The following is a 22500-nucleotide window of genomic DNA, read 5'->3' as shown; positions in this document are numbered from 1 at the left end:
ACTGGCCGCGGGTCTAGACCCGGTGGGCTTGCGAAAGGACCGAAAACGGGACGAACCAGCGCGACCACGGGGGGCGCCCATTGGCCTGGACTGGGGGAGGTGAGTACTCTTCCCACCCGTGGCCTCTGATATAAGTTCGTCCAGACGGGTTCCGAACAGGCGGGAACCCGTGAATGGTAGGCCGGCCAAAGAGCGTTTGGAAGCGGCGTCCGCCGCCCAAACCTTCAGCCAGAGTTCCCTCCTGACAGAAACTGCCAGGGCAGAGGAACGGGCAATGAGGGCACCCGCATCAAGGGAGGCCTCACAGACGAATTTTCCGGCCTGAACAATTAGTTGGGCTAAGGAACGGAGGTCCTGAACAGGGACGTCCGACCCTAACTCCCGTTCCAGTTGCAAACCCCATTCAGAGACCGCTTTGCCAACCCAGGCGGAGGCAAAGACCGGTCTAAGGGCCGAACCAGAGGCAGTAAATATGGCCTTGGAGAGGGATTCCGTACGACGGTCCTCAACAGACTGGAGGGAAGATCCGTCCTGTACAGGAATAGTAGTGCTTTTGGACAGGCGAGCCACGGGAGGATCAACCTTAGGCGGGGATGTCCACGTGGTCACAGAATCCGCTGGAAAGGGATAACAAATGTCCAGCTTTTTGGGTGTAATAAAGCGGACGTTAGGCCGAGTCCAAGCCTTGGATACCACAGAAGAAAAATCAGCGAGTATGGGAAAAACCTTGGAGGCCTGTTTGGGGCGGAGAAAGGACACGCCGGCCTGTTCAGAGCTGGGGGGGTCATCGTGTAGCTGAAAGGTATCACGGATGCTAGTGACAAGATGCCCCACCGCGGACGCCAATTTGGACGGAAGCTCTGAGTCCATGTCCACGTCCGAATCCGCCAGTTCTCCCTCAGAAAGCGTATCCCTTTGAGAGGATAGACTTGACTGAGCTCGCACGCATGGCGGAGAGAGCGAAGCATCTGGAGAAGATGTGCGCTCAACCCTTGAACGTTTCTGAGTATGCCGGGCCCTGGAAGATTCGCTGCGAGGCAGGGAACCAGTGGGGGCGGCAGAAACGGTAGTCCCAGCGGGTGCGACAGGGATTGTGGCAGCCTGCGGGAGAGGCGGTCTATCCACGAGACGGCCCACTACGTGTGTAAGGCTTTCCACCGCCTGAGACAGAGACCTAGCCCAGTCAGGGGGTTCAGAGGCACCGGGGGGCGCAGCGGGAAGCGGGCCCTGCACCGGGGCCTGACATGCAAGGCAATGCGGCTCAGATTGCCCACGCGGAAAAAGTTCCTTACAGGCGGTACAGGCATGGTACCAGGGTTTGGGGGCACCTGTGGGATCTGACATGCTGAAGTGTGGTTGTACTCTAATATAGAGACCACAAAGGGTTATAGCAGCTATGACCAGGAGGGTTAGGAGAGGGTTAACTGTCCTACCAGTGCCTCAGAAGAACGTCAGGAGATGGCCCAGATCAGCAGCAGCAGAGAAGCAGTGAACAGCAGTGAGCAGCAGAGAGCAGCAGAGAGCGCCCACAGAAGCCGAGCGATGTACACAGGAGGTTAGAGTCCCCCACCGTGTCCCAGCTTCCTGTCAGGAGTGAGGAAGCGCGGGAAACCTCAGCAGAAAGCACGGGGAACAAGCTCCGCCCCCTCCAGCGCTTGAAATGTCTCCTGTGAAGGAGAACGTAGCTCCGCCCCCAAAATGACGCGCGCGTAAGCCCCGCCCCCCGTTCTCGGCGGGAAGGGGGAGAGAGAGAAGAGAAAAATGGAGTCAGCCCTGAATGAGGGGGAGGGGGAGGGGGGGGAGAAAGATAGCAGCATGGGGGGGAACGGCGTGGGGGTGCTGAGGATGCTGCTGTGCTGCATTGTCCTGCAGATGAGCGCTCAGAATGAGCGACCACGGGTGCCCCCCTTACCCAGAGGGGTAGATGCTGCAGATAGGGACGGGGTATGGGCTGGAATAGCCATCTCACCGTCCGACGTCTTCACCCTCAGTCCTTTCCAGCAGGGTCGCCCCTTCAGCCACTGGCACCGCAGTGGCAGGAAGCTGGAAGAGGGGCTTGGCGTGCGGGCGACCCCCTAGCTGGCGGGATGTAGGGGAGTCATTGCTGCCCAGATCCTCCTATTGCTTCTGTGGGGGAGGCAGCAGTGCAGATAAGTTGGCACTGGCGCAGCTCAACCCCGGGAGAGCAGAGAGGTCTAATGCGTCTCTGGTATCCCTAGGAAAAAATAAAATAACAAAATTAGAAGAAAAAGTAAAAATAACAAGGAGAAAACAGCCCTGCAGTAGCAGGGAGTGTCTTGCCTCCTTGGACACTAAGCTAAAAACTGGTAGCCTCTATCTCCAGGCTGAGGGTATAGCTGATGGAGGAGGGGCTTAACAGTTTTACTTAGTGTCACGCCTCCTAGGGAGCTGAGCTATACCCAAGGTCTGTGTCCCCCAAGGAAAATGGGCGAGAAAATACATACAAACCTGATCATCAAAAAGAACAACAGCCCCATGGCAAATCATGCCATCAGATATTTTTATCCCGTGATTGTATATGAATTATATCCAGCCCCCTGGGTCAGCCTTAAAACCACCATTATGCCACCTTCAGTTGTGGCTATCATGGAGTTACCACTGCCCCACATCACTATTTCACTATAGGAAATAAAAGGTCATCAATATCAAATTCCCGGACCATTTCCCCCACCCCTTGGCAACATAGGTGCAGCTGAATTTTTGAAAACTTTATTTTAATGTGAGTTATAAATTAAATATACAGCATTATTTCTAACATTTTGTACACTTGAGTCCTATTTTTTTTTTAATTATCTTTGCAGCTCCATTAAAAATTTTTTTTTAAAAAAGTATGCAAATCGATACAAGCGTCTGGTCAACTGGGTTAAGAAAATGGTACAATACCTGACTGCTGTCAATATCTGGTTCTCCACGACCATCTTCTTCCAAAGCAGCCTGATAATTCTGCAGGAGTTCTTGGGAGAGAGGAGAAGCCAGAAAGCTCTTGGGTAATGAGGAGACACTGCCTTCCCGCTTTGGGGGGCTTGATGAAGCAGCTTTATCTTTGTTAGTGTTCAGCTGTAGCGGTAGAAAGTTGAACGGCTTTCTGTTCTCAGAAAGCTGCCGCTTGTTGTTTGCTGCGGTCGCTCTACCCTGGGAATCACTGCCAATGCTCCTCTAAAAGGAAAACAACGAGAGCCATTTAGAAGAAGGTAACATTCCTAGGTAGAGGAAACAAAGGCTATGCAGGCAGGAAAACAAGCAGAGAGTTTCACACATAAGAGCACCTGATCCAAGTCTCCAAAATTTATTTTCTGCTTCAGCCTCTCCAGTTCTGCCTGTTCTGGGACAGACATTTGTGACACATATCTGGTATGCGGGTAAGTATGCGGTGTTCTTGTCCTCCTACGACCAACTCCAGGAGAGGACCCGGGAGAGATATCGTTTGTAAGCCGAGACTCACAGTCCATGCCAAACTTTTTCTTGTTTTTTTCTGAGGATCTGTTTGCCTTCTTTTGTCCACTCCACTCCTGATCAGCAAATAGGAAAACAATGTCAATAAGATCAAAGTGACAACATACAATAAGGCAATAAAACACAGCAGCGCTAATAGCACTAAACGGACCTAAGACTCTCCTTCTATGAAGAAAAATCCCCAAATGTCCTTTCCAGACTTCAAAAGAAAGAAAATGTATTAATACTGTCAAAGGGTGTCTCAATTTACAAGACAGTGGATACAGCATGCAAAACGAACCTGGGACCAGTTTCTCGTATTTGGGGTCCAACTATTTCAGTCACTTGAAAAAAGTAAAGTAGACCTCAATGTGGCACACATTTCTTAATGGGGCCAGGTGTCACCTACCGGCCTCAACAATTTATCCAATAATATGCAGAGAAAATAGATTATCTGACATGGGTATACTTCCCTAGTTCTTCGATATTAGCTCCTGTTGGTCCCTGTTAGACAGATATCTCTAATATGCCCATTGATATGCAGTGACACACAGACGGCTCGGCGCCTGCTTCCTATGTGTCACTGCCACTTAGTCTTCTCAGTTTTTTTGTAAAAACACCAAAGTTCGTTTTACCATTTCATGACCTTTGCCCATTGGCACTGCATGGGAGACCACGTAAACTGTGCATATCAGGGGCTGTGCATGCGTTTGCTTGGGCGTATGTTAGTACATACAATATCATAATAAAGCTATTTTTCAGCTTCCATTACTTTTATATATTTACACATTTGTGGTTTAGAGGCAGTTCTACGCCTCACGACCCCGACAAATTCAACAGCTTCCCTTTCTATTCTGTTCTATTCTCCCCCAGTGCATTACTGTATTGCGGTATATAATGACGCCGTGCGCTCCTGCTCTCAGCAGGAATCCAGCCCGTGGTTTCACGGCCGTGTGCATTCGGCCTTAGTCATCGATATCAGATTGGCGGATTCCAACTCCCAGAACCCCCGCCCATCAGCCGTTTCAAGAGGCCACTGTGATCACCCAAACTCCAGTCTCTTCACAGCACTGTGCACTCTATAGTGGCAGTGCTTAATATTTCAGCTCAGCTACATCCACAATAGGTCTGAGCAGCGCCTGATGTACGGTGAAGTCCCTGGTCTAGGAAGAGGCTTGAGCGCTCACTAAGCTACGTGGCCTCTTTGAAAAGCTGATGCAGGGGTCCTGGGAGTCTGACCTCACTAATCTGATATAATGACCTATACTGAGATAGGTTAAGATTAGTAGGCTGCATGGTTGGTAAACATGACCTAAGATGTTTAAGTAGAATACAGGGCACTCAAGAGACCGTGACCTAGTGGTTGTAACAGATAAATTTTATTAATGCTAAATCTGATAAAACCAAATAGAATATGGTAAAAAAAATAATGAAAAAAGTACAATCTGATGTATAAAAATGCACAATTAATTCATCCTATATAGTAATAACACTCTGTTCAAGTTATAAAATCTGCTGCATATAGATACACTGTTAATACAATTAATACATGTTATATAATAGTGACTTGGTTTAAAAAGGGATCCAGGCGGAACTTGGTGTTGTGGCCAGTATATAGGACGGTATCGCAATACCTAAAAGTTCAATCCAGTGATTAAGTGCAGTCTAAAATGAATACCTGAGTATGGTTGATGTGGGGCATACCACTGAGGAAGGGGCATACAGTTAGACCCCGAAACGCGTCTGGTGCGACACCCCCCTAAAAGACCTAAGTACCAAAGACTGACCAACCTATAAAGCAGTGGTGGACCTCTACAGACGAAATTCCTCGCTATTATACTATTGCGGAATTCCTAACCAGGGCCGGCCTTTGGGGTGTGCGGGCTGTGCGGCCGCACAGGGCGCCATAGCAACAGGGGCGCCGGGCAGCCGACAGCCCGCAATGTAATATGGGCAGGCGAGGCGGCACTTATGTTTTCCCACGGGGCGGGCCCCCGCCCCCTCCATCTCCCCCTCCATTCAGCAGCGGGCGCACGTTGCGGTTTTAAAAAAAAAAACTTGCTTATATAAGTTCGGGCGGCTGGCGGCGCCCCTCATTCTGCGCCGCCTGAGTGGCTGAGGCTGAGCGCCTGCCTGCGCCTGCTGTGTGCTGTTAATGTAGCGTGGCCGAGCTCTGTTCGATCCGCGGTACAGAAGCTTTTGTTTCCTGTACCCGGCCGGACTGACAGGAAGTGCTCACTTAGTGTGCAGTCCGGCCGGGTACAGGAAACAAATGCTCCTGTACCGCGGATCGAACAGAGCTCGGCCACGCTACACTAGAGGTGGAAAAGAGAGTGAAAAGGGGAGGGGGGGGAGGAAATAATGAGAGTGAAAAGGGGGAGGGGGGAGGAAATAATGAGAGTGAAAAGGGGGAGGGGGGAGGAAATAATGAGAGTGATGGGGGGGGGGGGAGAATAATGAGAGTGATGGGGGGGGGAGAATAATGAGAGTGATGGGGGGGGAGAATAATGAGAGTGATGGGGGGGGGGGAGAATAATGAGAGTGATGGGGTGGAGAGAATAATGAGAGTGATGGGGTGGAGAGAATAATGAGAGTGATGGGGTGGAGAGAATAATGAGAGTGATGGGGTGGAGAGAATAATGAGAGTGATGGGGTGGAGAGAATAATGAGAGTGATGGGGTGGAGAGAATAATGAGAGTGATGGGGTGGAGAGAATAATGAGAGTGATGGGGTGGAGAGAATAATGAGAGTGATGGGGTGGAGAGAATAATGAGAGTGATGGGGTGGAGAGAATAATGAGAGTGATGGGGTGGAGAGAATAATGAGAGTGATGGGGTGGAGAGAATAATGAGAGTGATGGGGTGGAGAGAATAATGAGAGTGATGGGGTGGAGAGAATAATGAGAGTGATGGGGTGGAGAGAATAATGAGAGTGATGGGGGGAGAGAATATGAGAGTGAGGGGGGGGGGAGAGAATAATGAGAGTGATGGGGGGGAGAGAGGGGAATAATGAGAGTGACGAGGGAAGGGGGGGGGGGGAAGAGAGTGACAATGGAGTCCCCAGAGCCAGACTGCAGCCAGAGTCCAGATCATCTTATTGTCCTGGTGGTAAGTAGACAATGCAATATGTTTATTATTTAATTGTTTAGTTATTAATACTACATTGGAAACTAATTTTCTCAGCTGGACACCGGCCGACATGAGCTGGGGGCCTCACCAGCGGTTAGGGTAGGGAAAAAGCACTGGCCCGTACGTAACCGCTGGTGAGGCTCCCGGTGCATGCGCAGTGTCGGCCGGTGTTCAGCTGAAAACATCCATCCGATCACTGCGCATTGGCCCATAGTTTTTCCCTACCCTAACCGCCGGCGAGGCTCCTGGCGCATGCGCATTCTGCTGTGAAATTTCCCTAACCTGTCGTTGTGCGCCTGCGCGATGCTGCACACCTCCTCACGTCATGTCCGGTGCGACCGGAAGTGACGAGGGTAGGGAAATCTCACGAACTAGGGAAGTATAACATTACACCGGCCTTTGGGGTGTGAGGGCTGGTAACTACTTGGTTGGATAGTCAGCCAGCCTATGCCATGATGCCAGCAACAAGCAGTTTTTTTTTGTTTTGTTTTTTGGGGGGGGGCGCCACAAGGTTAGCTCGCACAGGGCGCCTGAACACCTAAGGCCGGCCCTGTTCCTAACTACAAGCAGAGGTCTACAGGCTTGAACAGCTAATTACAGAGCCACCTGCAATCTCCAGATTCTACAAGTGCTGCACGAACAGAGGCACATTCAGGAGAAGGGTCACAAGTCAAGGTTTGGTCGTTTACAATTCATTCAATTGCAAGTAATCTAGTAGCAGGACGCCGCTACCTATATTTGTCTCAGCTGGACACTGTTATTTCCACCTGTATAGGCTGGACGCCGCCGCTAATAAGTGCGGGACATTAGATTTCTGGTCCACATCAACCATACTCAGGTATTCATTTTAGACTGCACTTAATCACTGGATTGAACTTTTAGGTATTGCGATACCGTCCTATATACTGGCCACAACACCAAGTTCCGCCTGGATCCCTTTTTAAACCAAGTCACTATTATATAACATGTATTAATTGTATTAGTGTATCTATATGCAGCGGATTTTATAACTTGAACAGAGTGTTATTACTATATAGGATGAATTAATTGTGCATTTTTATACATCAGATTGTACTTTTTTCATTATTTTTTTTACCATATTCTATTTGGTTTTATCAGATTTAGCATTAATAAAATTTATCTGTTACAACCACTAGGTCACGGTCTCTTGAGTGCCCTGTATTCTACTTAATCATCCTATACCATATATTGAGAGAGTGGTCTCCATTTTACAGGAGCACCATTTGGTTCCTATTTTTCCTAGTGCGACATCCAACTATATATTTATGACCTAAGATGTATAGGGGTTGTCCAGGACTTAGGTCATCTATATCAGATTAGTGGGGTTACCACCTACTGATCACCTCTTTCAGGCAGCAGTCAGTATCAGAAACAATGCAGCGCATGGAGAAGAGCTGCAGAACGCCTGCACTGGAAACTACACAGTGAATGAGGCCGTCTGTCCAATGTATAGATTCCGGTGCCAGCAGCAGCCTGTACCAGCTGATTCGTGTTGCGTTGACCCCCATATTCTGATACTGATGACCTACCCCAAGCATAGATCATCAATATCAGAGTCCTAGAAAACCCCTAAGGCCGACCTGCAGTCAAATGTTTATGGGGAGAGCTCCTGACCGATAATGAATTTTAAAACCTGATCCTTTTGTGCTCCTGGGAGTTAAGCCTCTACCAGAAGTGTCTGTCCGCAGCTTTCTCCTCTCTCCTCTTTGAAAACACAAACGCTCGGCTCCTTCTATCGAAGTTCGACAAAACAGTGTTTTAGACTCAAAGGAACTGAAAACCTGTTTAAGGCTTCTTTCACACTGGCGTTTTGGTTCTCCGTTAGCGAGATCCGTTCAGGGCTCTCACAAGCGGTCCAAAACGGATCAGTTTTGCCCTAATGCATTCTGAATGGAAAAGTATCCGCTCAGAATGCATCTGTTTGCCTCCGTTCCGCTTTTGAGGACACCAAAACGCTGCTTGCAGTATTTTGGTGTCCATGTGACGAAACTGAACCAAACGGATCCGTTCCGTTCAGAACGGATCCGTTTGTATTATTTGTAACATAACCAAGACGGATCCGTCTTGAGCACCATTGAAAGTCAATGGGAGACGGATCAGTTTTCTATTGTGCCAGAGAAAACGATAGGCCCCCATTGACTTAAAAATTGTGTGTCAGGACGGATCTGTTCGGCTCAGTTTCGTCATACAGACACACGTGTTTTGGTGTCCGCCTCCAGAGCGGAATGGAGACGGAGCGGAGGCAAACTGATGCATTCTGAGCGGATACTTTTCCATTCAGAATGCTTTAGGGCAAAACTGATCCGTTTAGGACCGCTTGTGAGAGCCCTGAACGGATCTCACAAACGGAAAGCCAAAAAGCGAGTGTGAAAGTAGCCTAAGGTGGGAAGGTGTCCAGTTTCAGAAGGAAAAGAGCACTTTCGCTTCTCAGGAGAATTTCAGTCAATACACCACATCTCTCCTACACACGACTACATAGAAGACAAATTACCATATTGTTCAGTCTGTCTTCAAGAGATTCGTGACTCCAGTTGGGCAGATCGTGTTCAGTAATGGCTTCTTCAGGTGGACCTCCTCCAGTAGCCATAATATTCTTTTTATGTGCTCAGAAGAACTACAAACCTAAAGCAGAACATAAAGCAAAGTGAATCCTGGCCCAGTCTACACACCGTCATCATGTTACCAATACATCAGGAGCATACATTCTGACGTCACCCGTCAGGGGCGTGCGAAAACTGCAACCATAATTATGATGGCAGTAAATGATGGCTTCAGACTAGTGCTTCCTATCATAGGCACCAGGATAACTGGTACTCTTTAGGGGGATGTACACTGCATCTGCTGCATATGACACCTATCCATAGGACCCCCACCGGTGTGGTACACCTGTTATATCTGCTCTGTGGAATAGCACAATCTAATATACTACTCCATATAGCAGCATTCACAGGATGGATGAGAGTAGCAGATTAGTACTTATCCGTTATGTTCATGAGAATAGCACCATTAATACAGTAAACCGGGGTCCAAACTATACACTTAAAGGGGCATCTGTCAGCAGATTTGTACCTATGACACTGGCTGACCTGCTGCATGTGCGCTTGGCAGCTGAAGGCCCCATGCTCATATGTCCCTGCATTGCTGAGAAAAATTAATCTATAATATATGCAAATGAGCTCTAGGAGCAATGTCATTACATTACGTTGTCATTACACCCGGAGGCTCTGCTCTCTCTGCACTTTGATTGAGAGGGCCAGGCGTGATCACATTTACACTGACTGGCCCTGTCAAAGTGCAGAGATCACAGTAGCTGCAGAGAGAGCTGAGCCTCTAGGTGTAATGACAACGCCCCCGTTGCTCCTAGAGGCTCATTTGCATATATGAAAGCTTCATTTTTCTCAGCAATGAGGACACATATGAACATGGGACCAACACAGGTGTCTTCAGCTGCCAAGCGCACATGTAACAGGTCAGACAGAGTCATAGGTACAAATCTGCTGACAGATGCTCTATAACACAAGGTGTAAACAGGTATTTACTGGGTTTTTACTTGTAGCTCCCAGATCTACATGAATGTAAAATGCAAACCCAGTGCACTGGGCAACACAACAGATCTTAAAGACACAGGCCTAAGGCCTCCATCAGATGAGCGGGTCCTGTGCAGGACTACCTCTGTGTGAGCCGGATCTCTTGTTATGGACACTGCTGGTTTTGCAGGAACGCACAGCATTAGGGCTCATTCACACAACCCTATGAAGTCGTCCACATCCATTCATTTCAAAGGAGCTGCAAAAGATGCTGACAGCACACCGTGTGTTGTCCGCATCAGTAGTTACATTCCGCGGTCCCGCAAAAAATATAGAGCATCGTGGACAAGAATAGGCATTTTTATGATGGGCCGTCCATTCTGTTCCGCAAACTGTGAATGCGCCCTTATACTGAGTGATATATAATGCTGTGCGTCTCTGCACGACCTTACTCCTACAGAATTACACTGACCACATCAGTACTATCCAGTAGATGCAAGGTCCTGCAGAGACACGCAGCATTATAATTCATTATAATGCCATGCTCTCCTGTAAAAGCAGCAGCGTCCATAATGGAATATCACAAACACACATGGACTGCGCTTCCTGCACAGGACACTGAGATTTAGGAAAACTGGCTTAGTTGCTAATAGCAGCCAACCAGATACCACCTCTCATTTTTCAGAGCTCCTTTGAAAAATGAAAGGAGGAATCTGATTGGTTGCTATGAGCAGGTAAGCCACGAGTTTTGATAACTCTCCCCGTGTCCAGAGAAAGAAGAGCCCGCGTGCAGAATTTCAGCACCTTATCGCTTTGCTGACAGCGATTTATTCCCGTCTCCCCTCAACACAAGCATGCTCGGCTGAAGTGAGTGTGCATGTGTATTGGGGGGGGGGGCATGAAGTATATTAGTTGGCTGACTGAGCTACTGAAGGAGTACGGCCTCATCACACGTCGCAGAGATTTTTCTGTGACTGAAAATCAGTTCCACTCACCAAAATGGGGCCTGCAGAAATCATCGCCTGCCAAAACAACCGCAGTCAATGAGTCAATGAGGGGAACTGATTCACAGCCTGTGAACGCACCCCAGAGATAGGAAGGGTCAGAATGAGCCGCGGACACTGCAGTCCTTTTCTGCATTTCCACATGCATGCCCAGCTGATCATGGCACTGGCATCTCCCCTACTTCTGTCAGCTATATACTCACCCCACCATAACCCAATAACTAGAAGTAGAACTGGCTTAGATGTCCATATGGACCAATCAGATTCCACCTTTCATTTTACAAAGGAGATCTGAAAAGAGAAAGGTGGCATCTGATTGGTTGCTATGGGCAACAGAGCCCGTTTTCCTTTACACCAGTGGTAATAAATCTCCCCCACTAAGTAGGGCTCTCAAGGAGCCAAGTACCAGCTTCAGACAACAGTCCTGAGATGTGGAACTTTCCTTAACCCTTTCGGGCCCCCGTGCTCTACCTATATATATGATATCACGCACAGGTACAAGCCACACTCGCCCAACACAAGCAGCTCTGAGCCAGGTGAGGTGTTTACAGTCTCCACACCTCCCCCGTACACGTCCGGTACAATGCACGGCGCGACCACCGCGGCCGCACTCACCCACCTGGCTGTCCGCCTCGGCAGCGACATGGACAAGCGCTACAGGAATGCACGGGGCGAGGGGGCGGGGCCACAGGCAGGAGGAGGAGCCCGCGCTGAACTCACACAAAACCCGCCTCCGACCGGCGGCAAAACTCTGCAAACAGCGGGCACCTGCCGCGTGCGCCCGCGGGATTAACCCCCGCCGTGCCTGTATGGAAGTCTCTCTGACCAGCTCATCGGTACCGTGTAAACAAGGGGCTATTCAGAAGGGCCTAGCTGCAGACCAGTCACTGCAGACTGCGCTGTATAGTTACACCAGCCCGGCCTGCTCCAGTTACCATTACCACACCAGTACACAGTGCTGCCTGTAGGGGGCGATCTGACGTCTAACCACCTACTGGACAGTGAAGGAGGCTAAAGGCTTTAGAATGGACAGAGGAGCCCTGATATACTGGAGGAATACATGGACAGTGGAGGAGATCCCACAACCTACTGACTGGAGGGTTTCCGCTCTACCGCCTTTCATCTATGGCAGGGGTCACTCCAGCTGTTCTGGAACTACAACTCCCAGAATGCTCCATTCACTTCTATGGGAGTTAGAAGTACAGTCGAACATGTCTGCATGCTGGGAGTTGTAGTTTACCAGCAGCTGGAGTGATCCCATAGAACTGAATGGGGTCCCAGCACAGCAACTGCCACCCCTGAATTCAGGGTATGACCCCATTCATTTCTATGGGCTCACCACCACCCTGTGATCGTGGCCGCGACCAGTGTCGCCCTACCCTTAGGGTACAGTGGTGAGGGCCGCTGCGGGCTCTAATGAGACTGCATTGGTAATGGCCGCACAGTATAGAAGCCACCATTAAAAATGCAGACCTCATTCCTGTACAAGGAGGCTGCCAGCATGTCAGTGTTAGGGCTCATGCACACCAACCTATGTTCTTTCCGCTTCTGTTCTGGGGGTTTTTGCGGACCGTATGTGAAACCATTCGCTTCAATGGGTCGGCAAAAACAACGGAAGGTACTCCGTGTGCATTCCATTTCCATTCTGCAAATAAGTACTGCATGTCCTATTATTGTCTGCAAATAGCGGTCCAAGGCCCCATTCAAGTCAATGGGTCCTCAAAAAATACGGAACACATCCGTAATTCATCCGTAGGATAATAGTGCACGGTGACGTGTGTCGCGCCACAAGACAGGTCCAGCTACAAGGTGACAATTGCCACGCAATGTACTTCGATGGCGCTCGGGGTGCTTTGTACGGTATATCCCGGAGCCACAAGCGGAGCTGGTCCAAGCATTCAGTACGTTGGCGGAGTAGCACGTCAGGCCAATCCTTCCCTCACTGGTGGGTTTTGCCCCCTTTTTCAGGCATACCGACCTAGTGAGGCAAAGGCACACCTCAGGCCAATTAGGTAGGGGGGTTGTGGTTGGGCATCTTCCACTCGTCAGGTCCTGACCACAAATAAAAAATACAACTTGGATGGATTTTTTGCGACTGTTGCATCACAGTCGTAGCGTGGCACCATTGATATGTGATAGGTGTAATGTTAACACCAGTGGGGGAGGTAGTGACGCTGGTGGTTGGGCTCCATAGGAAACACTGTGCAGCAGCCTCCTGTCATTCACTACGCACACAAGCTCCGTCTCAGCCGATTACCGCATGGGGACCCGGAGCATTACTGGGAGTGGACGCTTCCGGTATTTAGGGCCCTCTCATTGCATGGTCAGGTTTGACAACAACATCTGAGAGGTTAAATGTCCAGGATAGTCATTACCACCGATCACGGACATTAGCCATGGGTGCCCACTGTTTCCAGCAGTTGCTATGGCGCCCGCTCTGCTGTAATAGTACATCACATGTCAGAAAAGGCTTAAACAGGCCACAGAGTTGGGATACAACCACACAGCAGGATTGTGATGTGGCCACGCTGCCGTCAAGTACCACGTGGCAGAACAGGCCGCAGCTGGCTGCTGATAACTAATGAAGCCCACACTGTTTAGTAGGTTCACACATCAGTTTAGCTGATCTGGGACAGAATTCACCACCGGAGAGCGGCAGAGTTGAGACGGACAAAACCGGCTGCAAGCACTGACATCACTATGTCCGCCCAGTACATTAGACCTGCGACCAGACAGGAAGTGACGGCAGCCCTAACGGCACAGGTCTGGGCGGCAGAATTTGGTGTAGATGTCACATATAACCTATACTAGTTTCACGCCAAAAAATACAATAAACGTATTGAGCCAGCGATGCTTGGTCCCACGTCACTCATACCCTGCCTACTTTTTGAAAAAGTGCCAGGCAGGGCACAGAATTTTGTGCAAGCGGGGAATGCACCAAACATTACCACTTTTTGGTGCCAGTCTCTGGATGGGGTCACAGCGTGACGGCACAAGAAATCCCGCAGGGTTGGACTTCGCTTCTGTCAGTGCCCTGCTACATACCTGGGCACAGAAGCTGCAGGGCGACCGAGATCTCCGTGTAGTCTGCACCTAAAATGCTGCAACAAAGGACTGTGCAGTTTTCTAAAACCCTATTCACATGCTGCATGCTAAGTGCATGTTCACACGGCTGACGTCTGCCAGTTTCCGCTTCCAAATCCAGATTCAAAACTCAGTTTTCCCATTGACTTTAATGTAAAAAAACCATAGAGGGGATTTTCAGTTGAAAACTGCTTGAGAAGTGTTACTTCACGGAGGCGGATTTCATTGTGGATTTCTTACAAGTCAATGAGGAAGCTGGAAAACATCAACCAAGAAAGGGCCGCATGCACACTATGCGGGTTTTGTTGCAGAAACGATCATCTGAATGGCGGCATAAGGGCTTGTTCACACGAACGTGTGAAGCTCGTGCCTGTGCTGTGGACCGCAAATTGCAATCCGCAATGCACGGGCACCGTCCATGGGGCAGACCCATTCACGCAATCCGTCCGTTCTGCAAAAAGATAGAGCATGTTCTATCTTTTTGTGGTGCGGAAGCACGGAACGGAACGAAAGCACTCCGTAGTGTTCCTTATCTCTGGATTTGCAGACCCATTGAAATGAATGGTTCCACATCCACGATGTGGAATGACCATGGAACGGTTCCCGAGTATTGCGGATCCGCAAATGCGGTCCGCAATACGGCAACGGGCATCACACGTTTGTGTGAACGAGCCCTAAAGCCTCATTCAGATGAATGGAACTGATTTTCAGTCATGGAAATTTCTGCAGCAAAATCTGCACCGTGTGAATGCAGCCTTAGGCCTCTTGTACACAACCGTATGGCTTTTTAAGTATTTTGCGATCCGCAAAAAATACGGATGACGTCTGTGTGTATTCTGTTTTTTTGCAGAACAAAATAGCCGGCCCCTCATAGAACAGTACTATCTTTGTCCGGTTTGCAGACAATAATAGGACATGTTCTATCTTTGAACTGAAACGGAAGGCATACAGAGTACCTTCCGTTTTTTTTTTTGCAGACCCATTGAAACGAATGGTCCATATACGGAAAGCAAAAAACGGAAAGTAAATGGAAGAAAGAAGAAAAAAAAACATGCACACAAATGTATATGAGATTTGCACTTTGCTGGTGCTCTATTACACTGCAGTTTTTTTTTTTCACATGTAGAAAAACAGCACGTACTCCGCAACGTGTGCAGGTGGCCTAAGGGTGCATTCACACGATGCAGAAAAGCTGCAGGGTAGTACAGCACCAGCAAAGTGTATGCGATTACACAAACCTGGTCTAGGGGTGGGAATAGATCTGCCGTGCGGATCCTGAAATCCACCGCTTGTCAACTGTTGTGTTTTTGTTGTGCAGATTTCATCCTTTTTAACGGAACCGCACAAAAAAAAAAAAAACGCAATAAATAATGTGGATTTCCTGCACACCAATGTAACCCTTTTGAGGGGGCCTCCCCCAAGGTGCAGATATATGTGCAGGAAATCCAAACAAAACAAAAACGTACATAAATCCACACTATTTATAACATTTTGGCGGCATTTTTTGATCAGTTTTTGTGCTTTTTGATGCAGATTTGCTCGAGAAAAACATAACAGGGCCATTTAATCCCTTAGATACGGCGGTCTACTGCTCACTAGCGGAGGAGACCGTTGCTATTACATGCAGTGATCTCCTCCACAGTATGAGGAGGAGTGATCACTAATGCCATTACCCCCCCCCCCCCCCATACTGCACGTGTCCACAGCACGATCTGCCGCCGACAACCGATGATTTACATGTCCGCCCCGATGAACAAGCGACACCTTCACACTAGCAGATCACTGCTGATGAGCGTTCCTATTAGCGATCATCTGGCTGAGAATCGGCCCATGTAAAGGGCCCTTCATTGCTTCGAGGGAGGGGGCGCCCTCTGTCTCCATCAACTGCACAATCTCACTAACATGGCGGCCTGGGGCCTAACGACAGCCTCCGCCTCACTGGCACACCCCGACAGGATAATACACTGTACTGCATAAGCCGTACAGTGTATTATAGAAGGGATCAAAAGGCCGCCTCTTGCAGTCCCCTTGTGGGACTACAAACTCTGACTTTTTCCCAATGAAAAAAAGCTCTTCAATGGAAATAATTGCAAAAAACTAAATCCCCTCCACATATTTGGCATCAGCACTCAGGTTTAAAGCACATCACCGTTTTATTTTTCGTTCTTCTGATCTTTAAAAAAAACAAAAAAACTAAAATTCCTTTTTTTTTTTTAAACCAAATCTGTTATTTTGAGCCTCGTTATTGTTAGTTCCATTTGAGATCCATTATTTTAGACAGAAGAAAAGGTCCTCCTCGTCTAAAGTAATAGGAAGTCACACAAACTGGAGCCGAGCATAGCGGACACGCAAAATAATAATTATTTTTTTCTGTTCTTCTGACAGATCAGAACGGAAATCTACACGGTGAATGGACATGAATGCACTGTACATGAAGACCCGCACTACACAGTTATCTGCTATGGATCAAGCAAAGATGTTGGGCACAGGCGCCGGTCTGGACCCAAGGGCGGTCTAGTTCTGTCACTCTAATGGCAGGGGGCGTGGCTGCACACAAGCCCGCCTCCTGGTGCTCTAAGGCTTCATTTGCATAATTTTGCATAATTTTGCATAATTTTTTTCTCCTCAACAATACCACTGACAGACATATGACAGGTGCTATATGCCTGCTCGGGTAGGGTTGATCCTGCTGACAGAGCCATCAGGTGGACATTACAAGCTGCGCCCAGGGTTATAGGCAGGCATGCTGGACGTTTTAGTTCCACAACAAGGCGAGGAGCAGAGACTGCAGACCTCCGGGGTAGACGGGCGGTCCTCCAGCGGCTGCGGGACTGAGCGGCTCCCCCCAGAGCTCTGCCATACCGCCCGGCGCTCCTAACCACCGCTCTCCTCACAGCCAGGGCCCAGCTCCTCCAGACACACTCACCTAGCGCCGCCCTGGCAGGGTGCTCAGTACTCCGGCCTCTTTCACTGGGGAGACGTTAGCAGCCGTTCCTCTCAGCTACAAGCCCGCCATGTTGAGAATCCGTTTCGCAAACTGACGCGTTACGGAAACACGCCGGTTACCCCAGCAACCGAGGAAGCGCCAGACAAGGAAGAGACGGCGGGAAAACGCCGCGCTGCGTCATGTGACCTCCGCCAGGAAAGCTTTGTTCTGCAGCCTAGCGCCCTCTGCCCGCAGGGAGTAGTTAGAGCAGGGAGCAGTTCTCCCACACAGATGTGAAGCTTGAAAATTGCAGAGGAACAATGTGCGGCGCACACCACGGCAGATTTCTTTCATACTAGGCTGCGCGTCTAACTCCACCCAAAGCATTATTACTGGAGCTCCTGCGGCAATTTTTTTCTTGCGCTTCAATGTCCATATAAATATTAGCACAAAAATCATCAGATTATAGATATTTTAAGGTCCAAATTGCACCAAATAATTACGTTCTGGCTAGAAACCATACAGACACTTAGGAGCAATTTAGTACATTTATTATTGCACATTATGCATTAAAGGGGTTCTGCACTTTGTTTTAACTGATGATCTATCCTCTGGATAGATCATCAGTTTCTGATCGGCGGGGGTCCCGTCCATTCAAGTGAACAGAGCTTAGCCCCGCCCAGGCCAGTTGATACTAGTCAGTGATGTCAGTGGGCCGGCGGTAAACAGTGAGAAGGCGGCGGCGCTACTGGAGCGCCGCTGCCTTCTCAAACAGCTGATCGGCGGGGGTCCCGGGTGTCGGACCCCCACCGGTCAGATGCTGATGATCTATCCAGAGGATAGATCATCAGTTAAAACAAAGTGCAGAACCCCTTTAAAGGGCTTCTGTCACCCCACTAAACCTTTTTTTTTTTTTTTTTTTGCTTTCTGTAGCCATAAATCGCAGTGTAGGGATTATAAGTAAGCAAAAAAAAAAAAAAGTTTAGTGGGGTGACAGAAGCACTTTAACCGCCTCCGGACCGCCTAACGCAGATGTGCGGTCCGGAGGCGGCATCGCTGCGCAGACTGACGCATATACGCATCTACGCGCATGCGCAGTTCGGGCCGGCATTTCGTCAGGGAGTAAATCGCGGCTGGCAAGCTGATGATTTTTAAAAAATCCAATCAGAGCGCCAGATAGCAGATCATATTAGTAAATATGATCTGTTATATGGCTGCCTGCTCCTCTGCTGGTTCTTTTCGTCGGTTGGATCCAGCAGAGGAGCAGGCTACACAGTGAGTACACCAAACACTAGCCCCAGATCACCCCCTGCACCCCAATTAACCCTTTGATCACCCCTTTGATCGCCCCTGTCAATCACTAGTTAAAGGAAAAAAGTGATCAGTGCAAACTGTCACTTTTTTTTTTCACTGGTATTGACCGTTAGGTTTTAGGATAGTTTAGGCCCCTTGGTTAGGTAGTTTAGGGATCAGTTAGCGCCAGGCTCGGACTGGCCCACAGGGGTACAGGGGAATCCCCCGGTGGGCCCCTGAGAAAGGTGGGCCCCTAGTATCCCACCCCCTGCACAAGTGGCACATAACACATTAGATTTACTGTGCTACATACACATATTCAATGTACAGCACCTCAACCAGCCTATGTTTATATAAAAAACTTGTTAAATTATTTATTATATTTTAATGTATGGTACGGTGGGCCCCAAAAATAAATTTTACAGGTGGGCCCTAGGTACCCCAGTCCGACACTGGTTAGCGCCCAGCCCAACGCACCGCAGTCCCTTATTCGCGTATCGCTAATCAGCATTTGTACTTTTATAGTATCTGGAAGTGATCAAAACTGATCACGGTCAGATCTATAATAGTATTAGTGTCACTTTAGTTCGCCCTCCACCCAAAACGCAGTGTTTGCCCGATCAGGCCTGATCGGTCGCCCACACGTGCGTTCGCCCACACCCGCCCCACCGCAGTGACCCCCAAAAATTTTTTTTTGATCACTGCACAATCACTTTACACGCACTGCGGCGATAAAAAAATCCGTTTTGATATTTTTTATCAACCGCAGCGGCCTCCGGTACTTCGCTAGCCTCCCCTTTGTAAGACAGGCTTGCTTTTTTTTTCTTGGGTAGTCTCAGGGAATACCCCTAAATTTAGTTGCCCACATGTCTAACAGGGGGTATTCTTCTGAAGAGGCCTACAGGCTTCTGACCCAGTCGGATGAGGAGTGGGAACCCTCATCTGATGAATCCAGCGGGTCAGAATACGAACCTGTAGAAAGCAGTGGCTCTCTGACCCAAAGTTCGGACGAGGAGGCTGAGGTCCCTGATAGCAGCAGGCGTACCCGGCCCCGTGTCGCTAGACCGCAGGTTGCGCAGGATCCGCTTCAAGAGCAGCAGAGTGGGGCTGGTGCTGTCGGATTACGTGGTGAGGCATACACCAGCAGCCCAGCCCTCCCTGGACCTAGTACCAGCACTGCCGTACAACCTGGTGAAGTGGCGAGCACCAGAAGGGCAGTTGAAGCTGGTACGGTGGCACGTGCAGTAGTGACCCCGTCGCAGCCACCGCAAAGACGTGCCCGTAGAGCCCCTAGAATCCCAGAGGTGCTGGCAAACCCTGATTGGCAGTCCCCAACTTCAGCCGCACCTGTAGTTCCCCCTTTCACCGTCCAGTCTGGAGTTCGGGTTGAGACAGCTCAGATCGGTTCGGCCCTGGGATTTTTTGAGCTGTTCTTGACTGCGGAGCTCTTAGACATAGTTGTGGCCGAAACAAACAGATATGCCACACAATTTATAACCGCTAACCCGGGAAGCTATTATGCCCAGCCTTTCCGGTGGAAACCAGTCCAAGTTTCCGAAATTTTTTCTGGGCCTCCTCCTCAACATGGGTCTAACTAAAAAGCATGAATTGCGGTCATATAGGTCCACGAACCCAATTCATCACATGCCCATGTTCTCTGCTGCTATGTCCAGGGCACGTTTTGAGGCCATCCTGCGTTTCCTGCACTTTAGTGACAACACCGCCTCCCGTCCCAGAGGCCACCCTGCTTTTGACCGGCTCCACAAAATTCGGCCCCTCATAGACCACTTCAACCTGAAATTTGCAGATTTGTATACCCCAGAGCAAAACATCTGCGTAGAGGAGTCCCTGATACATTTTACCGGGCTCCTTGGCTTCAAACAATACATCCCAAGCAAGCGCGCCCGGTATGGGGTCAAATTGTATAAGCTCTGTGAAAGGGCCACAGGCTATACCCACAAAATTCGGATCTATGAGGGTAAAGATCAGACCCTGGAGCCGGTCGGTTGCCCTGACTACCTGGGGAGCAGTGGGAAGACAGTTTGGGACTTGGTGTCACCCTTATTCGGCAAGGGGTACCATCTTTATGTGGACAATTTTTACACAAGTGTGGCCCTCTTTAGGCATTTGTTTCTAGAACGGATTGGCGCCTGTGGTACTGCGCGAACTAGTCGCGCGGGCTTCCCCCAACGGCTCGTTAGCACCCGTCTTGCAAGGGGGCAGAGGGCCGCACTGTGTAACGAAGAACTGCTCGCGGTGAAATGGAGAGACAAGCGTGACGTTTACATGCTCTCCTCCATTCACGCAGACACGACAATACAAATTGAGCGAGCAACCCGTGTCATTGAAAAGCCCCTCTCAGTCCACGACAATAACCTTCACATGGGAGGGGTGGACTTCAATGACCAGATGTTGTCTCCGTATTTAGTTTCCCGCAGAACCAGACGCTGGTATAAGAAGGTGTCTGTATATTTAATTCAATTGGCTCTGTATAATAGTTTTGTTCTCTACAGTAAGGCTGGGAGAACACGATCCTTCCTCAAATTTCAGGAAGAGATCATCGAGAGCCTCCTGTACCCAGGAGGTTCCATGGCCCCATCCACCAGTGTAGTTAGCCGTCTACACGAGCAACATTTCCCCAGTGTCGTTCCTGGTACCTCAAACCGACCGCCACCCCGAAAAAGATGTCGTGTCTGTAGCAGGAGTGGAATAAGGCGTGACACCCGCTATTTCTGTCCTGACTGTCCTGACCACCCTGCCCTATGCTTTGGAGAGTGTTTCCGGAAGTACCACTCACAGGTACACTTAGCATAGGGATCATCTCACCAGGACAGGCACACAGGGCTATTAGGGCCCATTCACTCACACAGCTGCTGCAAACCTCTCCTTTCACCTGGGACAAAGTGCATAACGCACTTCGCCACATCTTTGGGCGATTTGCGCTTTGCACATTGACCCATGGGGAAGGAGAGGTTTGTTCTATAAAGGTAAAAAAAACAAAAAAAACACCAGTAAGCAAAAAGGTTAATGTTCAGTTAAAAAAGTAAACGTTTATATGTTCTGTTGCAAAGTTAATCAAATTATTGCGTTGCGGCCTGGTTTTTTCTTTTTTTTTTTTTTTTACCTTCCAGGTGGACCAACCGATCGACCAGCTGCAGCACTGATGTGCATTCTGACAGAAGCATTGCGCTGCTGTCAGATTACACGCAAGTCGGTGTATGCGGCGCTGCAAGACGAGATTTCTACTCTGCAGTAACAGATACGTTTGCCAAGGCATACAAGCTGAGGAGGAGGCGGCGTTTCTATGCTTTGGCAAACACTTTGTATGTAAAAAAAAATAAAAATCCCGGCAATGATTTATTCATCCACATCGATTGATGTGAATGGAGAAATCTGGTTTGCCAGGGCATACGAGCTAAGTGGGTATGGATGTAGGGCGGAGCTCCTATGTCCTGGCAGACGCCTTTCCCCTCCCTTTTTTTTTTTTGGTAGAGATTTTTTCATCCACATTGATCGATGCGAATTAAGAAATCCTTGCCGTTCATTTTTTTCTTTCAGCCCAGAGGCTGAACGGAAAAAAAATCTCATTACCTGTATGCTCAATATAAGGAGAATAGCAGAAACTCCTAATGCTGGCCATACATGTAATGATTGCGGAGACCCTCAAATGCCAGGGCAGTACAAACACCCCACAACTGACCCCATTTTGGAAAGAAGACACCCCAAGGTATTCGCTGAGGGGCATATTGAGTCCATGAAAGATTTACATTTTTGTCCTAAGTTAGCGGAAAGTGAGACTTTGTGAGAAAAAAAAAAAAAAAAAATCAATTTCCGCTAACTTATGCCCAAATTTTTTTGTCTATAAACTCGCCAGGCCCCTCATTGAATACCTTGGGGTGTCGTCTTTCTAAAGTGGGGTCACATGTGGGGTATTTATACTGCCCTGGATTTTTAGGGGCCCTAAAGCGTGAGAAGAAGTCTGGGATCCAAATGTCTAAAAATGCCCTCCTAAAAGGAATTTGAGCACCTTTGCGCATCTAGGCTGCAAAAAAGTGTGACACATC

At 49.0% G+C, this 22500-nt stretch overlaps 1 protein-coding gene across 5 annotated transcripts in view; it reads right to left on the bottom strand.

Annotated features, from left to right (window-relative positions):
• PCM1 (pericentriolar material 1) overlaps positions 1-17336 on the bottom strand; it is a 146962-nt gene extending 129626 nt beyond the window's left edge. For 2 of the 5 annotated variants that reach the window (XM_044299703.1, XM_044299717.1), the window contains exons 1-4: positions 17144-17336; positions 9094-9224; positions 3288-3530; positions 2905-3177 (exon numbers count right to left, since the gene is read on the bottom strand). In XM_044299703.1, coding sequence (XP_044155638.1) covers positions 2905-3177; positions 3288-3530; positions 9094-9189 — 612 coding nt within the window. In that variant the 5' untranslated portion in view covers positions 9190-9224; positions 17144-17336. Of the gene's footprint in view, positions 1-2904; positions 3178-3287; positions 3531-9093; positions 9225-11752; positions 11815-17143 lie in introns of those variants that run through there. The other 3 variants (XM_044299732.1, XM_044299725.1, XM_044299710.1) reach the window with 3 other exon arrangements.
• Positions 17337-22500: the final 5164 nt, after the last annotated feature.

The sequence above is a fragment of the Bufo gargarizans genome, chromosome 1 (assembly GCF_014858855.1).
Source record: "Bufo gargarizans isolate SCDJY-AF-19 chromosome 1, ASM1485885v1, whole genome shotgun sequence".
NCBI classification, from domain to species: domain Eukaryota; kingdom Metazoa; phylum Chordata; class Amphibia; order Anura; family Bufonidae; genus Bufo; species Bufo gargarizans.
Note: the sequence above shows the minus strand (reverse complement) of the source record. Positions and strands in the feature narration are given on the sequence as shown.